Below are 14469 nucleotides of genomic sequence, written 5' to 3'. Positions count from 1 at the left end.
AGACCTGCCCCCAGGGGTCCCGGGAGCTGCGGAAGGCCCGGCTGTCTCTTTGACTGTCTCTACAGCCACATCCAGGCCTCAGCTCGGGAGGGCGTGGGGGCAACCACAGAATGATTTGCAGGCCACAGAGAAGGTACCAGCTACAGTACAGCGCTCAAATACTGAAAGCAAATTCCATAATCAGACCACGTGCTCGCGCCCACAGGGTCGCGCGTGTACGCGAAACTTCCGGTCATGCGCATAAGCCTCCCCGCCCCACCGGACTCCATTTCCCAGAAGTCTCTGGGTTCTGCTCGTGGGCAAATGCTTTTGCTCTCTGGTGCAGGGTTAATGACCCACACTCCCTTCTAGACTCTGCTTCCTTGAGAAACTTCCTTTACGTTAGACCCTAAAATCTATTACACAGCACGCTTTGATGCCTGTCTCCTTTTGGTTCATCGTAACCGCTAGACCCAGTTCTCCAAAACAGGAAATGACATGTAGTGAAGCTACCTTGGGAGGGTGTTTCAACACCAAGCACAGACCCTCCCGGGCTCGCTGAATTATGGGTTTTCTCCTGTGCGTAGTCCGCTCCTTCCGCTGCTTTAGCTAACCCCTCACGGTTCTCGAGTCCTTCAGAGAGTTTGGTAACAGAAAAGGAAAAGAAGGTCCCATAATGTGAGCAGGTTAGCCAGGACTTGGTAGTCTGAAATACTTTAAATCTGCTGGGTGGTGGTGCACCTGGTTGAGCTCAAGAACCCGGGTTCAAGCTTCCGGTTCCCCCTTGCAGGAGGAAAGCTTCAGGAGTGGTGAAGCAAGGCTGCAGGTGTCTTTGTCTCTTTTAAATCTATGAGCAGCCCTCTACTAAAGGACACGTTGTAACTCTTAAGGGCCTAGGTTCAAGCCTAGGACCCCACTTGCCAGGGGGAAGCTTCACACGTGAAACAGTGCTGCAGGTGTCTTTCCCTCTTTATCCCTCCTCCCCTCTTAATTCGCCTACAAAAATATAAATAAATCCATGAGGAAGGAGGAGGCGGAGATCTTAAGTCATTGCAGAAGCCCATTATATGAGTTTAATGAATACTGCTGCAGCAGAAATATTTCAGTGAGTGTCTTTAGATCACAGGTGAAATTTCCTTCTGGTTCTTTCTCCCTCTATCTCACACTTAAATAAATCTTAACAGCAACAGCAAACAAGCCTTGTTATTGTCAGTTTTGACTCGCTGTATAAGGAGCTAGACACAGTTTATTAGCAATAATTTTAGCCATCTCAAACTTTTAAAGTTATTTATTGAATACGAGAATTTCACATGACAAAAATCAGTGTCACTCTGGTACATACCTTGTGGTATATTTATTGGATAGAGACAGCCAGAAATCGAGAGGGTAGGGGGAGGTAGAGAGACACCTACAGCCCTTCGTCAGGCAAACGCTAGAAGAAGAAGCCCTTCATCACTACTTGCAAAGATTTCCCCTGCTGCTGGGGACGGGGGGGCTCGAACCCAGGTCCTTGTATTTTTTTTTTCTGCCTCTAGGGTTTCACTCTGGAACATTCAATGTCAGGTACTGAACTCAGGACCTCATGCTTGAGAATCTTAACACTCCATCCATTACACCATCTTCTGGGTCCAGTAAGAGCAAGGTGGGAGGGAAGGAGAGAGGGGAGAGTGTGTTTATCAGAGCACTGCTTAGATTTGGTTTATGGTGGTGCTGGGGATTGAACCTGGTAATCTGGAGCCTCAGGCTGAGTCTTTTTACCTAAACATTATGCTATCTACCCAGTGAGGAAAACTTTGAAGGTACACCTCCATGGGAGGAATAGCCTGTGTTACAAACCCTAAAATTACTCTCCAACAGCAGGGTTGGGAGAGGATATTAAAGGAGCCAGGGTAAGGTGTGTTCGAGTTCATGAGTCATCCCTGGGGAGTGTCTTTGATCTTTGTATGGTTGCTGTCAAATTTGCTGCAATAAGGGTACAGGTATAAAACATTCCCCAATTGCTTTGTGAAGATCTGGATTTCTTGGTTATCATATATATATATCATATATATATGATATATATATAAATATTATATTTCATATTAGATGGAGAAAAGTTTCACATAGAAAAAGGGAGATAGGTAGAAAAGAAAAAAAAAAAAAAGAAAAAGTTAGAGAAGCCAGAACACCACTCTAGGCACTCAGATTAAGGCACAGATCCTGACTTGAGTAGTGCTTGCTTTGAAAAAAAGGGGAAAATAAAGTTTGTTCTTTGACTCTTAGGAGTTCTTTGTCCTCATCTTAAGTGATCAGCTTGGATCATCCTGAGTAGGCCTGCTCTTGAGAAACCTTCTGAGGGCTGTTCTCAGCCCTCTCCTGGGTGAATGGCTTTAATAGTTTCCCTGCCTTGCTTAAGTTTCTTTCATCAAAATCAAGAAGTCTTCAGGATTACATTCTTTCAGGAGGCTCTAGGGAAGAATCTACCCCTCTCAAGGCTGCCTATATGTTCGTGTTCCTTGCCCCTTCTAGCTGGTGCTACTGTGCCCAGGGTCTTAGGACCCAGAAGGCACTAACTCAGTAATGGTCGCTGGTGGTAGCAGAGGGATTCATTCACTCTGTGATCCCACCTCTGACTACTGGGAAGTAGCTGATTCACCTTTCGACTGGATGCAATTCTGCTTGTGGGCACTGGGTGGAGATAGCAGAGCACTCCTTGCCTCAGGTTCAGACCAGGACTGCCAGCTAGCGCATCTTGGTCACTGAAGCTTCTTGCACTCTGATAGGAAGACCCCAAAGAAGATTGAGGGGACCTCTGAAGTGTGTGTGTCCTCTCACTGGTAACTGTTAGAGAGGGTAAATCAGAAACCTATATGGGTAGGAGTTGTGGAGGGAATGGGGTCAGAACAGACCATAAAAAGAAAACTCTGTAAGAGGCCTCCCTTGGACCTCACAGCAGCCTTCATGAAGATTCCTATCACCATGGCCTCACCAGCACCACCTGACGTCAGCTGAGGACTTCAGAGTGAAGTTCTTTACATAATCATCCCCTTTCATCCTCTCATTAGAGCATCAATATACTCACTTTACAGATGAATAAGCTGAGGTCTAGAAGGGAGTTAAGCCACCTGTCCACGCCACACAGGTAGTTAGCACAATCAGTTTGAATTAAGTTCAGTGGCTTTTACCACTATGCTGCACTGGCTTGTGTGATAGATTATAGTGACATTGTCAAGGAAGGCTGAAGCCACAACACCTGTTCCTTACCCACCTGTATAATTATTTCCCTTGCAGCCTGGAGCTATCCCTCCATTTTCCCTCTGGCCCTTCTCTAGACTCTTTGTGGGGGTGAGTAAACAGGAGTTCATGACTTCACAGCCTCTGCTTGAAGTTATCCAGTACAGAGGTGCTAGCCTTCTGCAAGGTGGTTGAGAGTGGTGTCTTGAGCAGACTGTGCTTCAGTGGGGGAATAAAGCACTTGCCAGTTACAGTCGGCACAGACACAGGCAGTCAGTCAGACACCTGTGTGCTCAGGCCTTTCTGAAGGTCCCCTCTCTGGTCTGTGGAGTTGAGTAACTAAGAAGATTCTGAGGTGGAGAACAGGCTCTCTCTCAGACAAGTGCAACCAGCGGATAGTTCTCCAGGGTGTGCCGAACAGCCTGGATAATGCACAACCCCACTGACTAGCATGTCCACCTCGAAGGTTTCACCTTATTCCCAACTCTGTCATTGCCATAGTCTCTGGCAGCACCATGGCCTGGCTCTGCTTTCCAGTGTTGATGTAACAGAGGCTACAGACTGAGTGGCTTGGACAGAAAATTATTTTCTCAGTTCTAGAGGCTGCGGGTCTGAGAACAAGGCATGGCCACAGTTGGTTTCTTCTGCGGTCTCTGTCCTGGGCTGCTAAATAGTCAGGAAAGTAGAGGAAACACCAAAGCATCACCCCATTCTCATCACTGGTGCACTTACGGTGCTGGGGATCGAATCTGGGGCTTCACACATGGGAGGCATGTGCTCTGCTTACTGAGTCACTTCCCAGGCTCTGTGTTAAAAACAATCGGGGCCAAGTGATGGTGCACTTGGTTGAACACATGTTACCATGTGTATGGACCTGGGTTCAATCCCTTAGTCCCTAACTGCAGAGGGAAAGCTTGACGAGTAGTAAGGCAGTGCTACAGGTGTCTTCTCTGTATCTTTTCTTCTCTATCTCCCCCTTACATCTCAGTTCCTGTTTCTACCCAATAAATGAATAAACCAAAAAAAAAAAAAAAAAAAAAACAAGCACTGATGAGTCCAAGGAAGGAGTCAAATGGCCTCCAAATAACAAGGCTAAGCTTGGCCAACCACAATAAAGTCCACAGGGTGTTCTTGGCAAGACCTACTGCATGGGAGGCTATTCATTGCAAACTTCTCACATAAAAAGTCTGTAACCTGATTTTCTGAGTTAAACCTTTATTTGGCAAAGTCCCTTCCTGAAACGCAGCCATGAGAGGAGAGAAACAATGGACCATCACTCAGCTTCCCATAGCATCTCCAGCCAAAAGCCTCCTCTGACCCTATAGTGTCATCATGGAGACAGTTCATGGAGGCCTGCCCACTAGCCAAAGTCCCCTGGAGATGTTCCTTCCTCCAGAGTCAAACAGTAGTGGGAACTGGACTAGAAGCTGGTAGACTTTGTACTTGTGTTTTCTGGAAGAGAGCCCAAAAGTCCTGGATTCTGGCTTCCCTGGGGGAAGTCTGGGAGAACATTCTGGCCTCAGAGTCACCAGCAGGCTCTGTTCCCCACAAAGCTCAATGCCAGTCCAGATAGAAGGGGCAGCCACTCACATGTAGGGGCTGTCACCGTCCCTCAAAATGGGCTATGATTTGCTCCAAAGTCTTTCCTTTGGTTTCAGGGACACAGATCAAGGTGAAAAGAACACTGAGGGTGCAGAAGGCAGAGGCGAGCCAGAAGGCACCGTAGGGCCTGAGCACCTCCTGCAAAGAAACACCAGAGGCTGAGTGTAGACAGCAGGTTGGAAGCCCCCAGCGGTGACTATGCAGGCACCCAGCCTGTGGCAACATCCACTCTGCACCCCCAGCCCCAAGTCTCAGGGCAGTGCAGCAGGGTCTGGTCTGATGAGCAGGGACCCCCCTTCTGTCATCCCCAGGTGCCAGACCAGACCCAACCCTCCCATCTCAACTTCCTTTTCTGAGATCTGGTGGCCATCCTGACCCCTGGAAGCCCTTTTTTTTTTTTTTTTTTTTTAAATTTATTTATTTCCCTTTTGTTGCCCTTGTTGGTTTTCATGGTTGTTGTAGTTGTTATTGATGTCGTTGTTGTTAGATAGGACAGAGAGAAATGGAGAGAGGAGGGGAAGACAGAGAGGGGGAGAGAAAGACACCTGCAGACCTGCTTCACCACTTGTGAAGGGACCCCCCCTTGCAGGTGGGGAGCCGGGGGCTTGAACCGGGATCCTTACCCCAGTCCTTGGCTTTGTGCCACATGTGCTTAACCCACTGCACTACCGCCCAACTCCCCTGGAAGACCTTCTTTTAACCTCCCGGACACTGTGTATACCTCTGGGCACTGTAAGACTCTCTTCCTCCTGTACTGTCAATCCCTTCTGAATTCCCAGTCATTTCCATCCACTGCCCTGGTCTTCTGGACATGCTGCTAGGGCAGCCTTGCCTGAAGGCACCCTGGCCATACACAGACTTGAGCCAGTCCCAAATGTCCTACATCACATCTCTCTTCTTCCTCTCATTTGATGGGAGAGAGATTGAGAGGGAAGGGAAGACAGAGAGGGAGAGAGAAAGAAAGACACCTACAGACCTGCTTCACCGCTTGTGAAGCTTTCCTCTTGGAGGTGGTGGCCAGGGGCTTGAACTCAGATCCTTGTGCAGGGTAATGTGTGTGCTCTACTGGGTACACCACTGCCAGCCCCCTGAGGTCCTATATCTCTGGACCCAACCGTGTGGTGGTTCATTCTCCCACCACTGTCCATAACCTCCCCTGGCCCTGTCATCAGGGGCTCGTCCATCTCCTTAACTGCTTCTCAAGTGCCTTGGGTAGGCCTGGGTGTGGTATATGCCTGGACACCTGGGGGAAGGAGTGACTGACAAACAGCTGCCTGTTCACTCCAGAATGTTCCTCCCTCTATTGGTTGGGACCCCTGGAAGCTGAGACCCTGCCTGTGTCAGGCCATCCACGAGGAACTGGCTAACTGCTGAACTAAATTAACACTCCCATCAGCCCACAGAGGAAAGCGCTATCACCCTCCTCCATTTCCAGCCAAGGAAGCTGGTTCAGGGCAGGCATGTAGCACCCCACAAAGCTGCACAGTCCGGAAGCGGACAAGGGAAGGCCGAGCTCTTTCTGCATAGCTATACCTCAGGGCTTATGTTCTTTTAGTCCAGAGTAAGAGCCAGCAATGCTGTCCTATCACCAGGGCAGCCTGAAGGCTCCCAGCTGTCACAGCCTGGGCCCCCTCCCCAACTGCCCCCCCATCTGTCTGCACTTCACCCCTGGCCAAAGTGATGCGCATCCCAAGATGAAGGGTCTCGAGCCTGTGTACTAGGCCAAGCCCCTGAGGCCTCTGCAGGGAGACTGCTTCTAATGAGCCCTCCTCTGCTGACTACATGGTGGGGGCAGTCAGAGCCTGTACTCACCATGAGGCTGCTGAACTCTTTTGTCACCAGAAAGGCCATGAGCCAGTTAGTGAGGACACAGACACCGGTGGCCACGCCTTTGACATGCTGAGGGAAGATCTCAGACATGAGGAGCCAGGGAATGGGTCCCCAGCCCACAGCAAAGCCTGTGGAAGCAAGAACATATCAGGAGTTTAGGCATGGGCCCTCTGACTCACCAAAGGTACCCCTGGGTTGAGCCCTTAGAAAAGTTTTCTGGGTCCCCCCTCCTATAACCTCTAGGCTTTGAACTTTCTCTTTATATAATTTTAAAAATATATTATATATATATATTGGATATATATAAGAAATTGAGTGGGGAGGAGGAGGTGGAGAGGGAAGAGAGAAAACTGCAGCCCTGCTTCTCCACTCGTGAAGCTTGTCCCCTGCAGGTGGAGACCAGGGGCTTGAACCTGGGTCCTTATGCACTGTGATGTGTGCACTTAGCCAGATCCACCACTGCCTGCGCCCCCTTATTATTATTGTTATTTTAAACTTAATTCTTGTTGCATTATTATTACTATATATGATAGGGTAGAGAGAAATTGAGAAGGGAAGAGGAGATAGAAACGGAGAGAGGAAGAGAGACATCCACAGCCCTGCTTCACAGCTCATGAAGCCTGCCTTCTGCAGGAGGGCCTAAGGCCTTGAACCTGGGTCCTTGTGCATGGTGATATGTACGCTTAACCATGTGTGCCACTATCTGAATCCTTAGGTTTTGAACTTTCTATAAGTGGGACATGATGGCACTAATGGGAGCGTTTTGGAGACTGAGTGAAAGGAGTATGAAAGGGCTCAGCCGGGCCCTGGCACATGGGAGGCTGTAAACGTGGATGTGGGGACTTATGCAGTGGGGAGGTGAGGGTGGGCAGGACAGGACTTGCTGGGAGTGATGGGCAGTTAGTGGGGAAGGGAGGCATCAAGCCATGGGCTCCTTCTCACCTGCAATGAAGAGGCACATGCTGCCCACTGCCAACCAGGCCAGCCCCATGCTGGCATCAGAGGGTTCCATGGAGACAGATGCCAAGAGGCTCACATTCGAGGAGTTGCCAGGGGCCCCCTGGGCCAGCTTGAAGTAGGTGCCAAAGGCACTGGTGCTCAATACCATGATCACTCCTGTGGGGGTTGTCAAGGTGTGGGTATGGGCACAACCTGGGCATGTGGCTCCTGGGGCTGGCGTTTCCCTGCAGGAAGGCCACAGCAACATGGCCTGCATGCCTCTGAGGGGCAAGGAACAGCTCTGGGGACCCCTGTATGGGCAGCAGCACCCTGGCCCCATCTTGCTGCCTGAGTTTGGACCTCACACATCACCTGGAAGTAGAACTCCTGGAAGTAGAACTTCCCTGTCTGAGGAAGTAGCTGTGACAGTGGCAGCAACATGATGTAAAGTCCCCTACCCTCAACAGTACCTAGAGTTCTGAGCCTCAACAAGGGCCCCACTTGGCTTATCTCCCCATCTTCATGTGGTCTGTCATTACTCTCGTTTCACAGAGGGGAAACTGAGGTTCTGACGGGGCCATCTTGTAGGGTCTGGAGACAGAGCTCGAGTACAGTGGACTTGCTCTCGGGGATGCTGATATTCTTCTCTTCTCCCAGCATGGTGGCCATAGCCAAGGCCTTCCCACTCAAGGTGAAGAGCCTAGCCTGAGGCACCCCCTTGCACAGAGCTGAGCTCTTGTGTTCAGGCCTCACCTGAGAAGGCCAGGAGCAACCTCCGCCCAGCTCTGTCCATGATGAGGGCTGCTACTGCCGTGAACACCACCTGGATGAGGCCCACCACCACTGAAGCCAGACTGCTGTCCTGGAGAGGCAGGGAGGCTGGTCAGCCACACATTAATGGATTAGGCCCCATCCACATGGCATCTGGATGAGACAGGATGGAGCAGAGGCCTCTTTACCTTGAACTTGGCCTCCTCAAAGATGGTTTCTGCATAGAACATGACTGCATTGATGCCCGAGAGCTGCTGAAAGGCCATCAGGGAGATGCCAATGATGAAGGGCTTGTAGATGCCAGGCTGCCTCAGCTGTGTCAGGTGGAAGCCCTGCCCGGATAAAGACCAAGCATCAGCACTCCTCCCTACCCTCTCCAACGGGTCCCTGACTGTGGGCCAGTGTCCTGAGTGAACCTTCGCTTCTTGTTTCAGCCCTAGCTGAGCCCTGGGATGCAGACAGGCCCCATACCCCTCTGGCCTCCCCACTTGTCAGGTGAGAAGATTCTCATGCACTCACAGCTTTTCTTGGTTTGTGGAAGGAGTCACAGAGAGGTTACATGGCAAAAAAGCAAAAGGTTTCGGAATGCCCTCTGCCCTGTGTGTGTTGCCCCTCCCACTCCTACCCCTCACCTGGTGCTCAGTCTCCATGGGGGGCTCTTCCAGGTCTTGCTCAATACCCCACAGGAAATGTAGGGCGGCCATGGCCTCCTCGTGCTTGTGCTGAGTCAGCAGGAAGCGTGGGGTCTCCGGCATGTAGCACATGAGCAGCAGCATGAAGGTGGGGGGCACGCAGCCCAGCACTGCCAGCCAGCGCCACTCAAGGACCCAGCCTGAGTGGGGGCAACGTAAGACATTAGACCCAGCATAAACCAGCCTGGACAGTTCTCATTTGGGGATGCTGCCAACCACTCCTCCTCATCATCATCATCATTTTCTTTCTTTTTTTTTCTCCTTCTTCTCCTCCTCCTCCTTCATTATTTACATTTTATCTTTTTACCAGAGCACTGATCAGCTCTGGCTTATGGTGGTGCAGGGGACTGAACCCAGAACCTCAGAGCCCCAGGCCTGATAGTCTATTTATATAACTATTATGCTATATCTGCAACTACCCATCTTTTAACGGAACCTTTCAACAGCCCTCAACGATGAGGGGTTGCCTTCATGAGATAAGAAAGTGTGGCTTCCAGGGATAGTGTGACATGGCCAAGGTCATGCAGCTAGGGAGTGGCAGAGACCATAAGGTTTGAAGTCTGCTTCTGGAAGCTCCCCATGCTGGCCTCAGCAATGACCTGAGTGTCCCAGGAGTATGACTTCTTCACACTGCCTCTGGATGACGCTGAAAATTTGATTAACATTTCTGATAGAGACATCCTTGGGCCCTCCAAACTCTGAAGCTGAAGACTTTTGGAATATCTTCCCATCCTAGCCAATGAGTCCTTCCCACACCCTCTGAAAGGGCTTCTGCCCTGGGAATATGGGGACATCATCTTCTCCAGTGGGCTCTGTAACTTAGCTCTGAGACCCCAAAGTCTCAGGGAGCTACTCTGGGAACTCAGCACCTGAGCAATGACTGTGTGACCTTGGGCAAGTCCCTGGGTCTCTCTGAACTTCACATTTCTGTGTGTCGAAAATGTTCACATGGCTGCAAACAGGACTCAGAAGTGATAGTGAGAAGATTGTACCTGCCAGGTAGGCTAGAAGGATGCCTGTGACCACCATCAGCTGCACACAGGAGCCAAGCAGCCCCCTGACTGAAGGGTAGGCGATTTCAGAGATATAGACCTGTTGGCAAGTGAGATGAGACTTCACTTAGGGCTCAAGAGTTCTTGAAACTGAAAAGTCTTGTAAACTTTCATTTCCTGTGCATGTGTGCCCTTGGGTATATGCAGGTTCTGATTAAGTCTGTGGTGGGATCCAAGACTCTGCTTTCTAAACAGCTCTAGGTGACACACACACAGCCTGGCAGTGAATAAAGCACTGGACTCTCAAGCATGGGGTCCCAGGTTCAATCCACAGCACCATATGTGCCAGAGTGATGCTCTTTTGATGATTAATAAAACCTTAAAACAAACAAACCATAACATCCAGCCCAGCTTTGCCTGTTTCCCAGAAAACGTACATGAGATAGTGACTGGTGCAGAGAGACAGATGCCCAAGGAGGCTCTTAAATTACCACTTCTAATTTATTATCATTATTATTATTATTATTGTCAGAATACAACACAGCTCTGGCTTACAGTGGTGCAGGGAACTGCTTCAGAGCCTCAGGCATGAAACCCTTTTGCATGCTGGACTATGCTATGTCCCCCACTTCTGTTCCTTTCAGTCTCCACCAGGCTGACCAGCCAGGCTAGGCTCCTGGTCAACAGCAGGTCACGGGTTACCCGGCAGTCCCAGCCGCCAGGCTCTAGGCTCTTTCACACAGGTACGCCTCCATTCCTATTTGAGGGGGAACCCATTTGAAGTGCAGAGAGATGTTTGGGGGTTCCTAGTAAGAGGCAGAGCTGGGACTGTCTGCAAAGTCAGTCTGGGCAGTGCTGGGTCAGGAAAGTGAGAGAGAATAGAAGCAGCTGGAGGAGTGGTTTGTGAGCCTTGAGGGGGCCAGCAAGTGTCTGCCTTTGCCCTCCAAACCACGAGACATCGCTTTACCCTCCCAGCCATCTCCCCTCCTGGCACCCGCAGGTGGCATCTTATTTTGCAGAACAAAAGAGAAGTCAGTTAAGCCACACGACCCAGGTTAAGAGCCAGAAGGATCAAGGGGGCAGAGCGGCCTGGCAGAGCCATGCCCCCGGGTGTGGGGAGAGGTCTGTCCCACTCCTCCTCCGCAGCTGGGTGCGGGCCTGGGGGACACTCACCGGGGCCACCAGCGAGGCAATGCCGCAGGCCAGGCCGGTGAACAGGCGACCCCCGAGCAGCGTCCACACGTCCTTGGCGGCGGTGATGACGGCGAAGCCAGCCACGAAGGGCAAGGTGCAGAGCAGGAGGCTGAGCTTGCGACCCGCGCGGTCCAGCAGCCAGCCGCCCAGCACGCCCCCGGCGGCGGCGCCCAGGGTCACGACGGCCTGGGGGCGCGGCGTTGCGGGGTGAAGAGGGGGCGCTGGGCACGCCGGGGCCCCGACCCCACCCCGGCATCCTCGCCATGTGCACTCAACCCGCTGCGACTCCGCCCGCACCCCTCAGAGGGAAGGACACCCCTCAGAGGGGTCCCGGGATGGGGAGCTGGGGCTCAGTGCCGCCCCCCGCCGGCGGAGGGAGGGGCCCCGAGGAGGGGCCCCCGGGAGGGCTGGGAGGTTCCCGCGAGGCCTCACCCCGAACCAGGAGGCGGCAGTGTCGTCCAGGTGCGGGGCCGGGGGCGCGGCGCGACGCAGGCTCGGGATGGCAGGGGAGCTGTAGCCCAGCGCGTAGCCGAAGCTGAGCGGGCCCAGGGCCGCGGCGAAGGCGGCGAGGAAGCCGCGGCGGCTACGGGGGTAGCTGCGGGGACACTACCGTGCGTGAGGGGCGCCGGGGACCCGCGAGGCCGCGCCCGTAAACTCGCATCCCCGCACCCACTCACCTGTCTCTGGGCGGCCCCAGCAGCGGCTGGGTCTCCTCCGGGTCGTCAGGCGTCATGTCCGCGGCCAACGCTTTCGAGGTCCGCTCTGACACCAGAACTGCCACGGCTCCCGCGAGTGCCGCAGGCACCGGCCTTTCACCGCAGAACCCGCCAATGGGCGGTCCTAGGACCTAGGGGCGATGCGTCGTGGGGCAGCCAATGGGAACACAAGGCGGGTCAGCGTCTGCCTTAGGAACCGCCCAGAAAATCAGATCCGACCAATGGAAGAAAAGAGCCGATTGATGCACCCCACGGGAACCGCCCCTAGGACCGACCTAGCCAATGCATGAGTGGGGCGGAGTTTGTATCCGGAGTTTGTATCTGGAGCACAACCACCCAATAGAAACGCGGTGCGAGCTGGAGGCGGGGTTAGGAAGCAGCCTTAAACTGAACCGGCCAATGAAAACAGAAAGCGGGGTTAGTCTCCGTCAAGCTTCAACCAATAGGACTAGGCTTTTGAGAAGTCGGAGCACGTGGGCGGTGACCCGGTCTACCCCGCCCTACTCCCAGATGGCTTAGTTGCCCATCTGGTAGGGTCTGCCTATACTGCTCCATTTCATCTGCTGCTCCGCGACCCAGATTGGAGGCGGATGACCCTTCTGCTCAGCCCACTCTGCCCCTTGAGGGTGTTCAAGTACTCATCCGCCACACCCTCTCCTTCCGGAGGACACTCGCCCAGCTTCTTCAGCTGAACTGCCAGGAGCAGCCCACCTCCGAGTCCGACGCGACTGGGGGGCCGAGGACTGTTTACCACTAAGCAGTCTATGACCACTAGGGCCTTCAGGTGTACATGATTTGTATTGGGCAGAAGCGCCCCTTGCAGCATACGTGTGGAATGATCTGAGTTTAAATGATGGACTCCAAGCTTCCTGATATTTTTCAAGATTTGTTTTACAGAGCGAGGGGGTGGGGAGGGCCCCCCAGAACATCCCTCAGGGAACCTCAGGTATGCAAGTCCCGTGTCCTCTCACTTACCCTGGTCACCAAGTTACTTAAATTCACTTCACAGATAACCCCGACTTTTACATATTTTACTACCTCCCAATTAGTACCTGTCGGTTTTACTAGCCAACCTCTATATGCATCCACACAAGCCACAGCTGGAAGTGGGGATGATAAGGTCCGACCGGTCTTTTCTACCCATTACACTCTGGTTGCCAGCAGCTATGGTAGAGGGCTGTGTAATTCTGGCAAAGATCAGGGCTATGGAAATAACAAGTTTGACTCCTAATTCCCCCACTGGGCCTCGGTTCCCGTATCTTTAAGTGATATTGACAGTATCCTTTCCCCCAGGAGTATTTTGAGTAGAAACAATATATATAAAAGACTAAGCAGCACGTGAGAGGCACTCAAATGCTGACCAGTATAAGTATGATAGTTGTTTGACCTAGTGTAGTCACCTGACTGTTCTTTTTCAGACTTATGCAACTGCCCCTCTGGGCCCCTGTAGCTCCTTGTGTTTGGTTTTAAATTTTTATCATAGCACTTTTTACTGCTTTATGAGCCATCACCTGCTTACTCCTCGCCCTCCCCCAATGCCCATGACTTCCTTCTCCAGACAGTGGAACACTTAATGTTTGCTGTAGACTAATGCTACATACTCCATGGGCAAACTGCTACAGTTAGTGAAGTTTTATTTTATTTTATTTATTTTTCCCTCAGAGCACTGTTCAGTTCTGTCTTATAGCAGTGCTGGGGATTGGACCTTGGAGCCTCAGGCATGGGGAGTCTTTTGCAACACCACTATGCTATCTGCCTAGCTCAGTTAACTTTATATATATATAGTCTTTATATATTTATTAGAGATATCCAGAAATCGAGAGGGAAGGGGGAGGTAGGAAGAGAGAAAGAGAGACATCTACAGACCTGCTTCACCATTTGTGAAGCTTTCCCCCTTTAGATGGGGTCTGAGGGCTTGAACGGACTCCAGGTCCTTCCTTATGCACTGTAACATGTGTGCTCAACCAGGTGCACCACCACCCAGCCCCCTCAGCTTACTTTTTAAATCCAGTCAGTGGGGTATGCAAGAGGCTGATGTAGAGCTGATGTTTATGTGAGCCCAGGAAAACCATGGATATAGACTCGTAAAACATGAGTTAGGGAGTCAGGTGGGTTAAGCTCACGTGGCGCAAAGTGCAAGGACTGGTGTAAGGATCCCGGTTTGAGCCCTTGGCTCCCCACCTTCAGGGGAGTCGATTCACAAACGGTGAAGCAGGTCTGCAGGTGTCTTTCTCCCCCGCCCCGTCTTCCCCTTTCTCTCCATTTCTCTCTGATCTATCCAACAACGAAGACAGACAAAAGGAATAACTACAGCAATAAAACAAAGGCAGCAAAAAGTGAATAAGTAAATAAATAAAAAACATATGAATTAAGTGAAAAATGTGAGCCAGATTCAATGGCTATAAGGCACTAGCCTGGTTTTGAGCGGTGGGTAGGGGAGAAAGAAGGGCTTTGAAGTAGAACTCAAATTCAAATCACTGTACCCGTCTGAGTCTCAGTTATCTTACTTGAAAAGAATTATATAGGTTTATTCACAAACTT

The 14469-nt window shown here is 51.5% G+C and overlaps 1 protein-coding gene across 4 annotated transcripts; it reads right to left on the bottom strand.

Annotated features, from left to right (window-relative positions):
- Positions 1-23: 23 nt before the first annotated feature.
- Positions 24-12553, bottom strand: SLC2A8 (solute carrier family 2 member 8). 4 transcript variants are annotated; one of them, XM_060200208.1, is made up of 10 exons: positions 11890-12552; positions 11645-11807; positions 11192-11398; positions 10019-10118; positions 8967-9166; positions 8523-8666; positions 8317-8425; positions 7567-7740; positions 6607-6752; positions 24-161 (listed from the first exon to the last, which is right to left on the bottom strand). In XM_060200208.1, exons 1-10 carry the CDS (start codon positions 11943-11945, stop codon positions 141-143), a joined length of 1320 nt encoding a protein of 439 aa, XP_060056191.1. In that variant the 5' UTR covers positions 11946-12552; the 3' UTR covers positions 24-140. The 4 variants fall into 4 exon arrangements, with proteins under 4 accessions (XP_060056191.1, XP_060056192.1, XP_007528906.1 ...); XM_060200209.1 differs by lacking the exon at positions 24-161 and adding an exon at positions 1453-1598; XM_007528844.3 differs by lacking the exon at positions 24-161 and adding an exon at positions 4391-4932 and having other exon boundaries at positions 11890-12081.
- Between the last annotated feature and the right edge of the window lie 1916 nt (positions 12554-14469).

This window comes from Erinaceus europaeus, chromosome 10 (assembly GCF_950295315.1).
Source record: "Erinaceus europaeus chromosome 10, mEriEur2.1, whole genome shotgun sequence".
Classification (NCBI taxonomy): Eukaryota; Metazoa; Chordata; class Mammalia; order Eulipotyphla; family Erinaceidae; genus Erinaceus; species Erinaceus europaeus.
The sequence above is the reverse complement of the archived record's forward strand: the minus strand, read 5'-3'. Positions and strand labels throughout refer to the sequence as shown.